Source organism: Ictidomys tridecemlineatus, chromosome 11 (genome assembly GCF_052094955.1).
Source record: "Ictidomys tridecemlineatus isolate mIctTri1 chromosome 11, mIctTri1.hap1, whole genome shotgun sequence".
Taxonomy (NCBI): domain Eukaryota; kingdom Metazoa; phylum Chordata; class Mammalia; order Rodentia; family Sciuridae; genus Ictidomys; species Ictidomys tridecemlineatus.
Window position 1 is genome coordinate 112853619 of NC_135487.1, and position 18724 is coordinate 112872342.

Here is an 18724-nt window from a genome sequence, read left to right on the forward strand (position 1 = left end):
CCCAGATTAGCCTCCACCTTGAATTCCTCCTGCCTTATCTACCTCAGTAGTTTTGATGACATAAGGTGTGTGCTACCATGCCTGGCTATAAATCTATATCTTTCACAGTATGGCAAGGGCTCAGAATCTGATTGTAAAAAGGTTGGGCACATGATGATTTTAAGGGGGAAGAGAGAGGTTTATAATCTGGAAGGAGCATATGGGAAGCTCCTGGGGTACTGACAGTTTTATTTCTTGACCAGGATGATAATGATACAGGTATTTGCTTTTTTGCAATTCATTAAGTTCTATATTTCTCTCTCTCTGTGTGTGTGTGTGTGTTTGTGTGTGTGTGTGTGTGTGTGTGTGTGTGTGTGTGTGTAGCAAAGCTTACTTTTGTTTTAAATAAGAAAGTATAACCAAGTCACTAGAGACAGATACTGGGCTGGAGTGACGTGGGGTGGAGCTTCTCTCTTGGTGCATACACATACTGTCAATTTCCTGTCTCAAGTACATTTTGAATTATTTTGACATGCACTGGCAAATGATGATGATTCTAAGTTCGCCAAAAGAAATATTCTAATAAAATAGTCATCTTTGTTTTTGCAGTGCTGGATATTGAACCCAGGGCCTTGGGCATGCTTAGGCAAATACTCGAATTCTTTTCTACACCTATCAGCACTCCCTCACCTCCCAATAACTTTCAGCTCACCACTGCATACAATCTAGCCTCAAACTAGCGCCCTTTCCACCCCAACATAGGTTGTATTGTAAGTGGAAAGTGCATTTGGCTACGATTGCTATCTCTTGCTATTTTTCTCCTCTGCCCTCAACTTGTCATTGCCAATGTTAAAATAGTCCTTACTGGTCCTACAGTTATCTTCTTAAATCCTCCGATTCCTGTTGTCTGCAGCATATGAAAATTCAGTGATGAAGGAAGTTGAGCTAAAAGACAAATAAGACCCAAAGTAGGGAAGAGAAAGAGTGGAGAGAGCAAGTGTCGAGCATCCATACAACGCCCCTGGCCACCAGCTACGGGCTCACTGTTGCTTCTAGATGTCTGAATAGTTCAACCCTAAAATCCCATCCTGATAGTCTATTTATAAGTGAGTGAACATAAGACACTAAGATGTTTCAGCTAATGTACAACAGAAACAAGCCACACTCAAATTGCAGATGCATAAGCAAAAGAAATGACTGTTGTTGTTTTAAGCCACTCCATTGTGGAGTGGATTGTTATGTAGCAATAAGTAACTGACACAACTCCTATGGCGTGGATTTTGACCTTGGTTGTCCAGCTAATGCAAGAGGACAGGGATATTTTTAATGGGGTTGTAGAAATAGTTCATGTTTTACAAGGATCCACATTGGTACAAGTGTGGAGAAGGGATTAAAGGGGGCCAATACTAGAGACAGAAGAGAATTAGGTTTGAAATAGAGGCCAGAGAAAGCCTTTTTATATGACTCACCAGTGTTAATCACAAGCCCAGATGAATGGTTTTGGGCAAACTGGACAGTTCTTTTCCACTGGCCAGGGATTCCTTCAGGAATGGGTGTGTGTTTGGGCTGAATGAAGCATGTTCTCTCTTTCATATGTTGAGTAGGAATGTGATGACATTTGAAGAAGGACTTTAAAGAGGCAATTAAGTTAAAATGAGGTAATTAGAATGGACTCTAATTCCATATGACTGGTGTACTTATATGAGAAAATTTGGACACAAAGAGATACACCAGGAATGCATTGCACACAGAGATTGGACCATGTAAAGACACTGAGAGGTGGCTATTACAGCTAAGGAGAGAGGTCTCAGAAGGAATCAGACCTCAGAAGGAACTAGAGCTGGGCATGTGCACCTTCGACTTCTAGTCTCCAGTCCTGTGAGAAGATAGGTTGGCATTGTTTAGAGCACCAGTCTGAGCGTGGGTAAAGGAAGCCCCATGGAGCTAGTGCCACATGTGACCATCTCAGGCCAATGAGACGTTAGGAACAGGAAGCTGGGGGACTCTGGAGAAAGCTTGTTCTCTCCTGAAAAGGAGCCACAGGAAGATGAGCTCTCCTCCCTCGGCTTGTAGGCAATGCCTGGAATACCAGTTGCCATCTTGAACTCAGTGGTAGGATGGAGCCTGGTGGAGAGAAGCTAGAGTCAGTTAAGCCTGAACCCTAGCCTTATTCTAGATTTCTTTTACTGAAGTGATATATTTACTTTTTGTTTAAGCCACTTTGAGATAGGGTTTCTATTAATCACCACTGAATGTGTCCTAAATGATCGAGACCTTAATTAAACAAGTGTCAAGGGCAGTGGGATTTGGAGAAGGTGGCATGGGGAACAGATTGCAGAGGAAGTAGGAGGTACGATCAGTGGGACACAGTCACTGACTGGATGCTGGGGGTTAGAAGGGATAATGTCCCTCAGACAGGTCTACCATTTTCCTAGACTCTTTGATTCAAACAATCAGTAGTAGACTGTTCCATGATGCCAGGCGGTGAGTCTGGAGACCTGGACTGTGCCCCTGTGCTTTCTTCATAAAGATGGAATGTATACTAAAGATGTTAAAATATGAAAAAACAAATCTCAGAAATTAATTTAAAAACTACTAAAAAAGTACATATTTTCTGTGTGTGTGTATGTGTGTGTGTGCGCGCGCGTCGTACAGTTTTTTCTGGGTTTATTTAAGTACAAGTGAAATACACACAGGAGTCTCCTATTCATTTCGTTCACTGTGCAGCCCTGCATTGGAGCTGATGACTCTGAGGGCCAGTAGGGTTTCTTTTTTTCCCAGTGGCTTTGAGGTTCTTGGTGGAAATAGTGTGAGCAATCTCAGCACAATAAGACTCGTTGCTCAGTAGCGGCATTTCCAGATCTTTGACATTGCGGACCAGGAACTTCCAGAAGCCTCTGGAAGCATGGGCTTTACTTCCTTGTTGCTCCCGTAACCAATGTTGGGAATCAAGCTGTGACCCTCAAATCTTCTCGGTACCCAGTTGTGGCTATCCCTGGGTTCCTATTGGTAATACTTTTGACATATCAGTCTGACTAGAGCAGAATGAGCTTCTTGTTCCTCTTTTTGATGACCTTGGACTTCGTGAGAGGTCTGAGACTGGCGATAATGCTGAGCAGGAGATGGTACCACTACAGCCAGTACAAGGACGGGAGAGGGGCAGAAGTAGGCATTCCTTCATGGGCATTGTTTTATTTTATTCTCTCAATATCTCTGATTATTTTGTACAAATATGAACTTTGAACCTACAAAGATAAAAATATTAGCTTAATTAAAGAGAGGTTCACAATCTTTTCCTGTGGGCTGCAAAGTTTTTAGTACTGTAATGAATTAGGGATTTGGTGTCAGTGAGGAGGAGCCAATCACTTCTATTATAAGCTGATGGGATTTGGATAACATTGGAACAGGAATGATATAGGAGCTTTGAAGCATCAAAGAGGCTTTTTACTGACATAATCCCACATGCTATGGTAGTAAAGTTTCAATAGTTTGTGACAAAATGAGGAAATTAAGGACAAAATAGCAAAACTTTGTATGGAATGACATTTCTTCAAGCTAAAGGCTTCTACTGATCCTGAAATGGTACCTTCCTTATTTGGTTGTTAAAGTTTCCTTGTTCTATAAAATTATGATGATAGTAAATATTTAATTTTAGAAAAAGGTTTTACTTATCAGGAAAGAAAGGCACACAAAAGAAAACCCAAAATCATCCTCAACTCTCGATAGTCTCATTTATTTTTATTTTTTTGAAATACATATGTCCATGAAATTTAGAAATCTAAGAACAATGCTAGTAGTTGACCTCTAATATTTGTCCTGCTAATTCCATGAATTGTCACTGTTTATCTTTCCTATCATAACCAGAGACTTCACCTCCTTAGGCATCATGCCAGGGGAGGGTGAGTCTGGAGACCTGCCCCTAGGCTTTCTCCATAAAGAGCTCAGCTCTCACCTCTCATTAGGAGCCTCTGCAGAGAAAGATCCAGTCTCCATTCAGCGGGCAACTTCAGCTCCTTGCCCTGTGTTGGCAGAAGGGGTTTGCTTTCTGTGAGTTTAAAGAGTCTTTATTTCAGCTCAGGTCTGGGTTAGTTCCCAGAGATGTGTGGAGAGAAAGAGAGACAGACAGAGAGAGAGAGAGAGAGAGAGAGAGAGAGAGAGAGAGAGAGAGCGAGAGAGAGCGAGAGAGCGAGAGAGCACTTTGAGTCTTTGTAGGATTAGACACAAGTGGGGACAGGGATATATAATCAAGATAGTGACTTTCATCTTGGTTTTTTTTAGGCTATCATGACCCAACTCGGCTTCCTGCTGTTTCTCATTGTGGCCAGCAGAGGATGCAGTGCTGGTGAGTCTCCCTGTCAGGGGTTCAGTCCCCTAGCTCACCTGCACACAGCTTTCAAAGAACACACACTAGGCAGGGTTGCTTCCAGGAAGGGGACTCTCCTGAGCCAGAGATGACATATTTGGGAGGCACAGAGGCCACCTTGGATGTAGTCTGAGGGCTGATTTCTGGCCTCTGGAGGGATCTGGTCTCTAGCAGTGAGACTATTGCTAAGACATATCCTGGGTCTGGTTCTTTGTCTCTGTGTGGTCCTGAGGGGACCCTTGTAAGAAGTGTGGCCTCTCCTTGCCATTTTCCACTATGATGGCCTGCCTGGACCTTGGGGTTTCCATGGCAATTGTGTGACATGCTGTGTGCCCAGAGAATGTTCTCTTCATACTCCTCTCTATAATAAGAAGAGCAATGGCATTTTACAATCTGTATTTTTAAAATTAATTAATTTATCTATCTTTTAAAGATAAACACCTGTTTCTTTCCAGAGTACTGGGGATTGAGCCCAGGGGGACTCTACCACTGAGCCACATCACCAGCATGTTTTATTATCTTTTATTTTGAGATAGAGTTTCACTAAGTCACCTAGGCTGGCCTTGAATATGTGATCCTCCTGCCTCAGCATCCTAAGTCACTGGGATCTCAGGTGTTTACCCCCATGGCTGGCTGAGAAAAGCATGTTTCTACATATTATCTCACTTGATCTTTACAAAAAATATTAGTAATTAGCTTCATCTTAGGCAGAAGGAAACTGAGGCTCAGGTGTGGCAGGTAGAACCCAAGGACTCTCCCCTGGAAGTCTGAGCTACTTAGGCCTGAATCCCTCTGACTTGAAAGCCTGTGATGCTCCCACCCCTCCAGACTTTTAGAGTGGTTTGCAGAGTTGACAATGTTCTTCATTCTGTGCCCCTGCTGGTCTCCTGGCTAGAGTCTCAGCTCTGTCACCTCACCCTCTGCCTCAACCCCCTTAAGCTACCTGTATTTCCTCCTCAAGCCGGGCTTTGCTCCATTCTTTTCTCCAGGTCTTTGGATATGTTTTTCTCCTGCCTTGAATTCTCTTTTCTTTCTTCCAACTGATGAATCATGTCTATTCTCTCAGAGTACACTGTAGTGTCACCAGAACTAGAAAGCCTCTGTCACTAAGTCATCCTACTCCAGACAACCCCCGGCTCCCTTCAGACTTCTCTATTCTCATCTCAGAGTCTTTCTCTTGTTCTCCTGAGCTTATTATTCATTCATTTTAATAAAATTTTCTGTTGGTTTTGGCACCTCCCTCTAGAGGTAAGTTCCTGGGGATGTTTAATTTCTTTGAATGCCCTGTGCCCAGGGCAGGGCTTGGCCCAGCACGAGGTCGTGTGGAGGGAGGGAGGTAAACCTGTGCTGGATGCTGGCTCAGATGGGCTGATGGACGATGCTGGATAGCTCAGGGTCTGTGAGTTGGGGATTAGTGGCAAGGGAAGGCTTGGTTTTGTGTCAAAGCTGCAAAGAGAATGAAACTCTGCATATTCTCTAGCTGTGGGCAATGCTGTTTCCAAGGAATTGACCTGGTCTTCACTGTATGCATCTCTGCCTAGAAGCTGCAAAGAAATCAAAGAGAAATGCTTTAATGCAGATGGTAAGTATGGAGCCCTATCAGGATTTTATCCTCTGAGAAGTTTTTGATTTATTTATTTATTTGGTCTATTTGTTTGGTTTTCACTTATTGAAAAAAAAAAATTGGTACTGGGGATTGAACCTGGGCACTTTACCACTGAGCTACATCCCAAGGCCTGCCCCCGACCATTGGCCTACTTTTTTGAGACAAGGTCTAAGTTTCTGAGGCTGATCTCAAACTTGTGACTCTTCTGCCTCGGCCTCCTGAGTTGTTGGTATTACAGGAATGTTTCACTGCACCAAGCTGGATATTTTTTAATTTAAAAGAATGTGACAAAATGTATATATCATATATTGGATGAGCTTCTTCATTTTAAGCAGTTTTAAGTGTACATTGCAGTGGCAGGAATTACTTTCTCAATGCTATGCAGTCATCACCACCATCCACCTGAAGAAAATTTTCATTACCCCAAACAGATACTCTATTAAGTAATGAATCTGTATTTTGCCTTTTTCTAAGGTCCAGGTAATTGCTGATATATTTTCTATCTCTGTGAATTTGCCTCTTCTAGTTACCTCATTTGAGTAGAATCACAAGGTAGCTGGCTTATTTTACATCTGGCTTATCTCAATTAGCATAATGTTTTCAAGGTTTATACATGTAACATGAATAATTACTTCATTTTATCAATTGTGTATAGATACATGTCAATATATGCACTGTTGGGAGTCTCCCTGAGAACTCCCCATGCCTTTCAAACATGGCGGTAGGCAAATTGCCAGTGGGCGGATAACAAGTTGTTCTGAAAACCTTCTAATTGACCCTCCCGTCTTCCGTACACATGGACAGTTCGTGCCCCCCATGAATCTTATGCAGGGCGACCTGCGTGCACAGTAGGTGATGACCTGACCTTTACTATGATTGGCCCCGGGAGCTTCCTGGTTTAAGATAACTGACTCTCACTTTCTATATAAGCTAGCACCAGCTTGCAGTAAAGTGCTCCATCTTTGTCACTGCTATCTGTGTGTGTGCATTTTAATCTCCGACCACGAACCTTGGCCTTTCATGCACAGTATAGATGGTATATGATGTGCGTGAATATACACCCAATATTTTATTTATCTGTGGAATACTTGGGTTGTTTCTATGAGTCTTGTGACCAATGCTACAATAAATATTAGTGTACAAATAACTGTTGTGAGATCCAGTTTTTAATTCCTTTGGGCATGTACTAGAAGTGGAATTGCTGAGTCATATGAAAATTCTGTGCTTAATTCTGAGAGGAACATTGCTGAGAGCTTAAATAATTCTGTGTTCTGCCTCAGTCAGTAGGTTGTGTTATTCAAACTTGGGGGTGTTCCACTACACCCAGGGATGCATTGTGACAGGACTCAGGAGAGGAGCCCTTAGGCCATGTTTCCAGTTCCCAGAGCTGTCCTGGTCATGGCACTGAGATGGCATGAGCTCGCAGACAGGGAGGCTCGGGGCTGGTTCTCTCCACAGATGGCCTGTATCTCCTCCGGGCCAAGAATGGTGCCATCTACCAGACCTTCTGTGACATGACCTCTGCGGGTGGTGGCTGGACCCTGGTGGCCAGTGTGCACGAGAACAACATGGCTGGGAAGTGCACGGTGGGCGATCGGTGGTCCAGCCAGCAGGGCAACAGAGCAGACTACCCAGAGGGGGACGGCAACTGGGCCAATTACAACACCTTCGGGTCTGCAGAGGCGGCCACCAGTGACGACTACAAGGTGGGTGCCACTGGGAAAGGGTGAGGAACTCAGTGTAGCTGGGCCACAGCATGCAGGAGGGAGGCTGGGAGGGGGGCTGTGGACATGGGGCTGGAGCAGAAGAAACAGTCACATGCCTCGAATCCCAGCTTCCTCCCACAAGGCCATTAGGCAGTGGGGTGGGAGGGGGCATGATCTGCTGGAGGTGGGTGTGTGTGAGCATGGCTGGCCATCTGTCCACCTGGAGCCCAGAGCTGTCAGCTCAGCTGACAAAGCCCATGTGTGTCTTTTGCCCATGTGGGACCTTCTGGGTTGGTCAGTCTCAGTGTTGGTTGCTTTCCAGAACCCTGGCTACTATGACATCCAGGCTGCGGACCTGGGCATCTGGCATGTGCCCAACAAGAGCCCCATGGAGAACTGGCGGAACAGCTCTCTATTGAGGTACCGCACCACGACTGGCTTCTTCCAGCATCTGGAACATAATCTGTTTGGCCTGTACCAGGTACACAGGGCTGTTGGCTGGGGATCACTTAAGTGTTCAGGATGGGGGACTAATCAGCTCTCTGGAGCCATGTCCTGATTGAGTGGCTGGAAAAATCAAAGCTGTCACATTGCTCAAGACTAAAACAGTTACGGGTCACTCCAGGGGAACTGGGCTGCATGAAATAACCACACAAGAGACACAAATACCTTTTTCTTTGGGGGTGCTATGACAGCTCCTCTGACCTTAAGGGTCCACAGAAAGAGGGAGTGAGGGAGCACGTGCTGACCCCTTTTATTGAGGAGAAACCATTCAAATGAGGCAAGGGGTCAGGTTTCAGGGGGCTGAGTGTAGCTTCATGATGTCTGCTGTCAGCAGGTTGACTGACATCTAGGAAGGCCACACCCAAGGACAGAGTAAGGGAAGGGGACACACAAAGGGAGTTTCCATGGAACATACAATCCCAAACAGGGCAAGGGGTAATATCACAAAGGAACAGGTGAGTGTAGCTTGACCCATGGGGCTGCAGGAAGGCACGCCTACACATGAAGACACATTCGGTTGCATTATTTCTACCCTCAAGATCGGGGCTACCTCTTCAGTTACTTCAAAGTGGCCAGATCACTGGAAGTGACCAACAGTGCCTCAACCAATCAGGAGAGGAAAAACACTGGTCACATGATATGGTGGCCTCCCACACAAAGTCACTACTATTTGAGTGATATTTTATGAGTTAAGTGCAATATCATGCATATCCCAGAGACTCTGAGCCAGACAGGGGAAGAGCCCTAAGGGAGAGAAGAGAGGGAAGAAACAGGAAGAGACACAGAGGACTTGGGACTCTTGGGGAGATCCTGCTATGGGGAGAAGGAGTCGTCATTATTAAGACTGGTTTCTGAGTAATGACAGTTGACTTGAAGGGATCCATTTTCTGTACAAAATGGCGGCATATCTACTGTCCTTACAAAATTTTTTCTTTTGGTTCCTGCAGAAATACCCAGTGAAGTATGGATTAGGGAACTGTTTGAATGACAATGGCCCAGCAATACCTGTGGTCTACGACTTTGGTGATGCTCAGAAGACCGCATCTTACTACTCACCTATTGGTCAAAGTGAGTGTTTGCTCCCAAAGTCCAATCAGAAGTCCTTTCTTGAACTCTTGGTGAAAGAGGGAAAGAGGGTAATAACAATAATAAAGAACTGCTAGACAGGGTCAGAGGTGCATACTTGTCATCCCAGCTACTCTGGAGGCTTGAGGCAGGAGGATTGCAAGTTTGAGGCCAGCCTCCGTAACTTAGCAAGACCCTGTCTCAACATAAAATATAAAATGGGTTGGGGATGTGTCTTAGTGCCAGAGCACCCCTGAATTCATTCCCCAGTACCACCACCAAAAAACCAAAAGCTAGTATTCACTAATTGAGCTGTTAAAATATGTCAGACTAATTCCTAGGAATTTGATGTGATTTTGTGTTATTACATCATGAGAAAACTATGAAATTAGGATTATAATTTTCTCCATTTTATGGGGCATAAACCCAGCCTTCCTCCCTGTACAGCCTCTTATAATAATTAAGAAAAGGTGAAGGCTAATACTTACAGGAAAGAACTAGCAAAGTGGTGAGGAAGATTTATTTTTATTTATCTATTTATTTATTTTGGTCCTGGGGATTGAACCCAGGGGTGCTTAACCACTGAGCCACATCTCAGGCCTTTTTTATATTTTATTAGAGAGAGGATCTTGCTGAGTTGCTTAAGGCCTTGCTTAGCTGCTGAGGCTGACTTTGAACTTGTGATGCTTCTGCTTTAGCCTCCCTTGACACTGAGATTGCAGACATGCTACTGCATCTGGCTAATATTTATTTTTGTTTTGATGGATAGCTATTAATTTTCTTTAAAAAGATGTTTCTCAATACAATGAAACCATAGAAATGAAGTTTTGGACCAGAAAAATCAAGAGCCATTTACTTTTGGTATTTGAATGAAAGCAGAAAAGCAAGTGATGCTGGGAAAACATCCCATGGTCACTGGCTGAGAGGAGTGTAAACAGCAACAGGTGGCTGCATTGGACATTGCTTACCCTGCTCATCTTTACATAGGGATCTTACTATCTATCTTCTTTTTATTTGGCGGTATTGGGGATTGAGCCCGAGGGTACTCTACCACTGATCTACATCCCTAGCCCCCCCCCTTTGTTTAGGGTTTCACTAAGTGGCTGAGACTGGCTTAGAACTTGCAATTCTCCTGCCTCAGCCTCCCGAGCCACTGGCATTACAGGTCGCACCACTGTGGTGGGCCTAGTGAGCTTTCTGTCCAGTCTAATGTCTCCTGCAATCTTTAGGAAAACAAGTCTTCTGTGAGTTCCAGCCTCTTACTCCAGATGAGAGAGCTTCCCTCAAGGCCAAGTTCAGGTCTGGGATTCACCAACCACTGGCCACATGGTGTGGAGCTCCATCCCTATGGCTTGGATGTTTGGCTGTCAGCTAAACTCTTGGCTTAGGGCATCTTGTTCTGGTTAAAAAAGAAAATGCTTCTAGTTATTATTATTATTATTAGATACTAGGAATTGGACCCAGGAGCACTTTACTACTGAGCTACTGCACCAGTGTTTGTTTGTTTGTTTTTTAAATGAATTACTCCCCCCTTTTTTGGATGGGCCTTTATTTTATTTATTTATTATTGATTTATTTAGTTATATGCAGTGCCGCTAAGAATTGAACCCAGTGCCTCACATGCTAGGCAAGCACTCTATCACTGTGCTGCAAACCCAGCGCCCTGCCCCAGTCTTTTTTTTTTTTTTTTTTAGTTTTCATTTTGAGTTAGGATCTCACTAAGTTACTGAGGGTCTCAATAAATTGCTGAAGCTGGTCTTGAACTTGTGATCCTTCTTCCTCAGCCTCTTAAGACACTGGGATTACAGATGTGTGCTGCTGTGTCCTGCTCTAGTCACTCTTTTTAATACTTGGCTCTTGTTTGCATCTTCTTTTTCAGCGGAATTTGTTGCAGGGTTTGTCCAGTTCCGGGTGTTTAATAATGAGAGAGCAGCCAACGCTCTGTGTGCTGGGATGAGAGTCACTGGCTGCAACACGGAGCACGTGAGTTTCTGGGGAGACAGCAGCAGGCACACATGTGTGCGTGTGCGTATGCGTGTGCACATGTGTATGTGCCTGTGTCGTTGTGCATCAAACTTGATCTCTTCCCCCCTTATTCTCTTTACTCCCTTTTCCCATTTTTCTTGATGTATTATACATAGCAGTTGGCCTAGTTGCTACATATTCCTACATGCACATGACATAATTTGATCACTTTCATTTTACAGTACCTCTTTCCCTCCCCTCCTCCTTTCCTGGTCCTCTTCCTTTACTCTACTGGTCTCCCTTCTATTTTTGTGAGATGCTCTTCTTTCCTCCTTTATCCTCTTAGCTACTACATATCTCATTACCCTCTTGATGGTGTCATATGAACAGAATTTGAATGGAGTCCATTTTATCAATATTTTCATTTATGATGAGTATTCCTGTGCCTGTTTTCTTTCATCGTTTCTTTCTTTTCTTTTTTATTTTATACTGGGGATTGAATCCAGCGGTGCTCTATCACTGAGCTACATCCCCTTTTTACCTTTTATTTTGAGACAGGGTCTTTCTAAGTTGCTGAGACTCTTAAACTTGCCCTCCTCACGTCTCAGCCTCCTGAGTCACTGGAATTATATGCATGTGCCACCGTGCCGACTCAGCTTCTGTTTTCTTTAAGAAGTACTTCCTGTATTGAGGTCATAAGGCTACTGCAAATATAACATTAATATTGGAAAAATGTTAATATTAACATCTAGAATACTCATCTTTATGTGAGCATGTGTATGTGTATGAGAATGTGACTTCCTTTCTCCTTGCTGAGGCTCAGGACAAGGACCGTGGGACCTCCTGTCCAGGCACAGACGTCCTGTACTCGTTAGGATCAAAATCAAGGGTTGAAGTTTCAAATGCACCATTGTTGTATTCTCAGCCTTTGGGATTAAATATTCTGTTACTTGGATTTAGGGTGAGGATTATGATCAGGAACAACCCATGAAAGCCTTTTGAAGCTGAGAGTGCTTGAGAAACATGAGGTGTTGTTATTCTCTACCTGAGTTTTAGCTGCCAGAGTCAACCTTGGCCTTCCCACCCCTGTCCAGGGATTGCATGGATGGACCATGTGTTGACACATTACCAGGAAAGTCCTGGACATATTCTGCTAGAACCTCACTCAGGCCATCCCAGCTCCCTACCACAGGTACTTTCTCTGGCCAGAGCTCACCAGGGGGACTGATTGCCAGAGCAGGACAAGGCAGCTTCACCATCAAGGAGGACCCTGGGGTTAGGATGGGGAATATTCAGTATGGAAACACTAAAGGAGCAGGTCCGTTGTGACTACCTGGGTCCCCTGGCACTTCAAAGCCATGGCTTCAGGCATGTGTAATGTAGTGTGCACATGTGCTAGCACACACCTGCTCTTACCTGCCCTAGGAACCTACACTGTACTAGAACAGGAGACACAATGGTGATATATTCCTTGCTCTCATCCAACAGGGCAGACTTTCACACAAAGGTGAAATGACTATCTGATGAACCCAAGGTCTTAATAGAAATATAAACCATGGGGGTGGGAATGTAGCTCAGTGGTTGAATGCTTACCTAGCATATGTGAGGTCCTTGGTTCAACCCTCAGCAACAAAAATAAGACAAAACAAAACAACACGACAACAACAACAACCACAAATAACCAGGGGCTATACGAACACCTGACTCTGATGAGGTGTCAAGGAAGTGATTGCAGGAAAGGGAACTTCTGTGCTGAGTCTTGAGAGCTGGAGAGATAGAACTTTATGAGTTCTCAGTGCAATTTAGGAAATGAATAATGTGTTCAGAATCATCAGTGTTTCAGAGGGCATGTGGCATTCAGGAGGCAGCAAGCTGCTTTGAAGTTTTGGTGCATGAGATGTATGTGGGGTAGTGACAGGAACTGAATTAGGAAGAGACTTTAACATCACAACAAAGATTTTGAACTTTATAGTTGATGAGAGCCAATAAAATACTTGAACAGGAAGATTGACTTGATTGTCTTTGTGACAATCATTCTGGTAGCACAGTGGTGACAGATTCTAGTGGGGCAAGATTGAAGACTAGGAGACCAATATTGAGGTGGTTCCCCATAGTCTAGATGAAGGCCTGAATCAGGGTATTGCCAAAAAGGATGAAAAGGGGGTGCTGAGAATTCCAGAGATTCTAGATTCATGTCCAGTTTACACAGATGATGGAAAGGCAACAAGTCTAAAATAAACTCATGGTTTTCACTGGGGTAAGGGAATATCTTTTATTACATCATGGTGTCTGGATGATGAGCAGGTTTGGGGTCAACTAAGGACATACAGTCGTATGCTGCTGCATAACAATATTTTGACCAATGACAGACTGCAAATATGACAAAGGTCCCAAGAGATCGTATTACCTTGTGACATCATGGTCATCTTAGTTTGTGTAACTACACTATCATGTTCACACAGTGTCAAAATTGCCCAATGATGCATTTCTCAGTAAGTGTCCCCATATTAAATGATATCTGGATGTAATTAACTGTGTTTCAGTTAAGGGGAGCCTGAAGTGACTTCAGAGAGGTCCCAGTGACAGAGTTTGAGGTCTTCAGCCCAAGAAATAAATGGACTGGAGACAGAGCTTTGGGACCATCAGTGAATTGTTAGTAACTGTAGCCAAAGAGGATCAGACAATCTATAAGAGAGAGGGAGCTGTGTCTCCTTCTAGGGAGGAGCACTTAAGGAATTCTGAAGGAAGAGACCAGCCAAGGAATCCAAGAAGGAATGTTCAGAAAAGTTGAAGGAAAGCCAGGAGGAGAAGGTGTGTCACTAAAGCTGGGGGTAGAGAAGTTTTTATCAGAGACACACACATCAACACTGCCCATGGAGAACTGATGAGCAGCAAAGATTCCTCTGGATTTGGTCATAAGGTCTTTGGGCTCATCAGCAGCCCTCTCATCACCACCTCCTCCTCTCCTTGTGTCCTAGCACTGCATTGGTGGAGGAGGATTCTTCCCAGAGGGTAATCCCATCCAGTGTGGAGACTTCTCTTCTTTCGACTGGAATGGACATGGAACTCATGTTGGTTACAGCAGCAGCCGGGAGATAACAGAGGCAGCTGTGCTTCTCTTCTATCGTTGAGAACTTCATTCTACAGGACCCAGAGCTCTTCTCCCAGGGATGCGGTCCCAAGGATGGAGAACCACTTGCTTAGGAACTAGAATGTTAGTTGCACAGGAAAAAAGAATAAATCATGTTATTTTAGGAATTTGTGTTTGTGTTAGTCCGCTTCGCATCACTGTGACAAAAAATCTGTGGCAAGAATAATTTAGAGGAGGGAAAGTTTGTTTTGGTTCACGGTTTCAGAGATTCCGTCCATGGTGGATCAAGTCTGTTGCTGTGGGCACAAGTGAGGCAGAACATCACAGTGGATGGGTGAGGTGGCTACTCCATGCATGACAGTCGGGTGGGGGTGGGGAGGAAGCGAAAGAGAGAAATAAAATAGTGGGAAGAAGTGAACTTCCCCAGTGACCCACCTCCTCCAGCCATGCCCCACCTGCCTACAGTTACTGCCCAGTCAGTTCATCCAGATTAGGATGCACTGATTAGTTACAGTGCTCACAGTCCAGTTACTTCACCTCTGAGTATTCCTGAATTAACACAGGATCTTCTTACGTAGGGAGGAAAGCACTGCAGGAGATTCCAAAAGACTGTCTATTGCTCTCAACTATTCAACTTCCGCCACTTCCGTGCTTGGACTTTTAGGGCTCAGGAATCCTGACAGGGGAATATGCCATCCCCCAACGCCCTTCAGGTAACCCTTTAAAATAGCCAGAGGAGTAAAGGGCAGGGAGGAGGCTTTTTGTCCTACTCCTTCTTACCTTACCCATATGGACTGCTCAATTTGCATCCTCTACCTGAAACTCCTAAGGAAGAAAATATTCTTTTTTTTGTGTGTGGGATTGGGTGTGTGACAAAGTCACCCAATATCCATATCTGGTGTCTGACAGCCTTGGTGGTGGGTTTCTCCTTGGGGAAGAATGGGGCTGGCAGGCCTCTGAGGATGCCTCTTCTAGGGTAGTGGCTAACCCTCCTGGATCCCATCTTCATGGCTTTGTTCAAAAGGGGCCAAGCGAACCAATCATCCCCACTGGGTTATAGTACAGGTGGGACAGGATGACATCAGTACTGGCCCTTGGTTAAATGTTGGGCATTTTATTGTGTTTTCCTCTAGAATGTCACCATGTTTATAATCAGCCCTTTCTTATCTCCACTACTCTAAGTGGAATAATTGTATTCCTCTTTGGCTGAGAGACATCCTTCTTGGGTTCAATAATTTGTGAGAGTGGCTCATGGAATCCAGGAAAATAGTTTAGTTACTCTTGGCAATTAATTACAAAGTCCACACCTCCTGATTTCAAAATGTGCTGCAAAGCTACAGTGATCAAAACCGCACGCTACTGGCATAAAGACTGACACAGGACTAATGGAATTGACCAGAGAACTCAGAAATGAGCCCTCACATTATGGTCAAATGACTTGGAACCAGGTTGCCAGGACCACTCAATGGGAAGAGGACCTCTTTTTTGATCAATGGTGCTGGGAAAAGAGGATATCCACAGGCAAAAGAATGAAACTAGACCCTTGCCTAACAGCACACACACAGAAATTAGCTCAAAATGGATCCTCAATCTACATGTAAGACTACAACTATAAAACTCTTAGATCAAAACAGGTCAAAGTCTTCATAGTAGTGACTTTGCAATGACTTCTCAGACTTGTCACCAATGACACAGGCAACTAAAGAAGGAAAGGACTAATCAGCCTTCATGAGAATTAAACATTTTGTGCATCTGGCAGGGCGTGGTGCCAGAAACCTGTAATCCCAGCAACTGGGGAGGCAGAGGAAGGAGGATCACAAGCTTGAGGCCAACCTCAGAAACTTAGTGGGACCCTGTCTCAAAACAAAAAATAAAAAAAACTTATAATTCAGTGGTAAAGTGCCCCTGGATTCAATCCCTAGTTCCCAAATATATGTGTGTGTGTGTTTGTAATTTAGAAGCACTATCAACAGAGCAGAACAACCACAGAGTGGAGGAAATATTTACATATCATATATGAACTCCTAAAATTCAACAATGCAACCCCAAACAACTCAACTCAAAACTTGGTAAAAGACTCAAACAGACATTTCTCCAAAGAAGTAATACAAAAGCCAAAAAGCACATGAAAAGTGCCAAGCCCCACTAATCATTATGGAAATGCAAACCAAAGCTCTAGTGAGATACTGTGGGAGGCCAACCTTATGGGTGACTCAGTTACACTCTCCAGCTGGGTGCTGAGGTGCTCAGTCACAGAAATGGGTGTGTCTTGCTACAGCCCCATGGGTGAAGCTATGCTCACCTGTTCATTTGTAATATAACCCCTTGCCCTGTTTAGGATAGAATCTTCCATGGAAGTGCCTTGTGTGTGTCCCCTTCTCTTACTGTGCCCTTGGGTATGGCCTACCCAGGTGTCAGTCACCTGCTGACAGTGGACATCATGAAGATACTCAGCCCCCTGAAACCTGACCCCTGGCCTCATTTGAATAGCTTCTCCTCAATAAAAGGGGTCAGCTAGTGCCTTGCTCTGTCTCTTTCTGTGGATCCTTAAGGTCAGAGGATCCGTCACAGCAACCCCAAAGAAAAAGGTATTTGTGTCTCTTGTGTGGTTATTTTGTGCAGCCCAGTTAGCCCAGTTTAACTAGAGTGACTCCTGAGCCTTTTAGTCGCAAGAACAGAAACCCGGCAATTGGCGCCCAACCTGGGGCGAAAGGTCTTTAAGCTGCTGGGACAAAAAGGACAAATGATGGCTCCTAAGGGGACTCCAATTTAAATATTAAAGAAAGTTAGTGAAGTTGAAAGTTCTCTCCAGAAGTTAAGCATGCTTAGGATTACAGAGTGTTGTGGGCAGAATTGTAGAAAGTAAGTGAATTAGACAAAAGGAAAATCTGTGACGTTAAAATTTTTAATATTGGGGTATAATTGTAGAGACTCTAAATATAGTTATTAAGATGATTGATGAGCTATGTTGTTGAGTTGAGTCCTCTCCATGGAAAGCACACTTTTGTGGAATTTTTAAACTTGTTTTTATAAATCTTTATAAAAGATTTTTGGGGGGCTAGGATTGTTGCTCAGTGGTAGAATGCTTGCCTAGCATGGGCGGAGCCTGAGTTCGATCCTCAGCATCACATAAAAAAAAAAAAGCTTAAAAAAAAAAGATTTTTTTGGCCTTTATGTATTAGAAGTTTGCGCTAGGAGAGTATGAAAAACGGAGAGAAAATGTGATGTTTATCTGGAGAGAAATAAGTTTCAATTTTCTATTGTTTTTGTCAATTCTCAAAAGTATGTACGGACCTTTTTACTACTTGATTGTCCTATGAATCAGAATGCCTGTAACTCAGCCTCTGGGGCCAAGAGACTTTAGCTGCTGCTGCTTGCTGCTTGCTATGGGGTCCTAGCCCCTGCAGCCAGCAGTGCTTTTAACCCTTGAATTACTTGACCTAAATGCCAAATACAGACTAACTTAAGATCTGATGGGAATGCTAGTGTTTGCTGCTAAAAAACCTTTGGAGCACCCACGTGCCACAGAAAAAAGTGCAGGATGTACAGGAGCTGCAACCGCAGGTCGCAGAGACAGACAAACTGCTATCACAGTAGGATCTTGGCCAGGTGGGGGAAAATGCAGACAAAATCAAACAAAATGCAATCGGCTAGGAAAATTTGGGGAACTTTTGCCCCCAAAATGGGCAGTGGACTCCATGTTGTTTGCATCACCATGGTAACCATGGGGTGCCTGGCCGGAAGAGCAGGCTTCCTTGTCCCACCTCCCACACTTTCGTGGGCTTCCGATTGGTTCTTCCACAGTCACTCAGACGGGACTTCTAGTCCCACCTTCCAGCCACTAACCTGTACTACTATGTTTCAAATTTCTACCAGAGCTGTTCAGAGCCTGTATTTTTAAGAATGCCTACCTGTGAATGTTAACGAAAGATATCTTTTTCAGACAAAATTTAATTCCACAGGTTTCTATGTTGCAGTCCTAAATTTAAGTTAGTTCTGAGCTAAATAACCTGAGTTTTCTCTATAGTTGTGTTACTAAATAATGTTCTATTGATGAGAGATATCAAACATGCTTCTTTGTATTTTACTTTTAATTTTGGAAGTTATGAGGATGCATTTGCTCGCTACAGGAACAAAGCCGGCAATGTTCCTGTGATGACCAAAAAATCCTTATTTTCATTCCTAAATATAAAAAATAAATATGTATACTCAAGGATCTTATTTCAGTTACATCAAGTGACATCACATAGAAGAGTGCACTCCTAGTTAAAAATAAATTAAAATGGATCCAAATATTTTAAGATCACGTGGTTACATAAAGTTAATACAATTATAAGTTATGTTGTTATTCTTTTTTTTTTTTTGAGAGAGAGAGAGAGAGAGAGAGAGAATTTTTTTAATGTTTATTTTAGTTCTTGGCAGACACAACATCTTTGTATGTGGTG

General features: G+C 43.7%; 1 protein-coding gene across 1 annotated transcript; it reads left to right on the forward strand.

The window, feature by feature from the left end:
* Positions 1-4263: 4263 nt before the first annotated feature.
* LOC144367770 (intelectin-1a-like) lies at positions 4264-14338 on the forward strand. The gene is made up of 7 exons (XM_078024929.1): positions 4264-4321; positions 5823-5924; positions 7407-7654; positions 7977-8135; positions 9106-9226; positions 11103-11206; positions 14167-14338. Exons 1-7 carry the CDS (start codon positions 4264-4266, stop codon positions 14317-14319), a joined length of 945 nt encoding a protein of 314 aa, XP_077881055.1. The 3' UTR covers positions 14320-14338.
* Positions 14339-18724: the final 4386 nt, after the last annotated feature.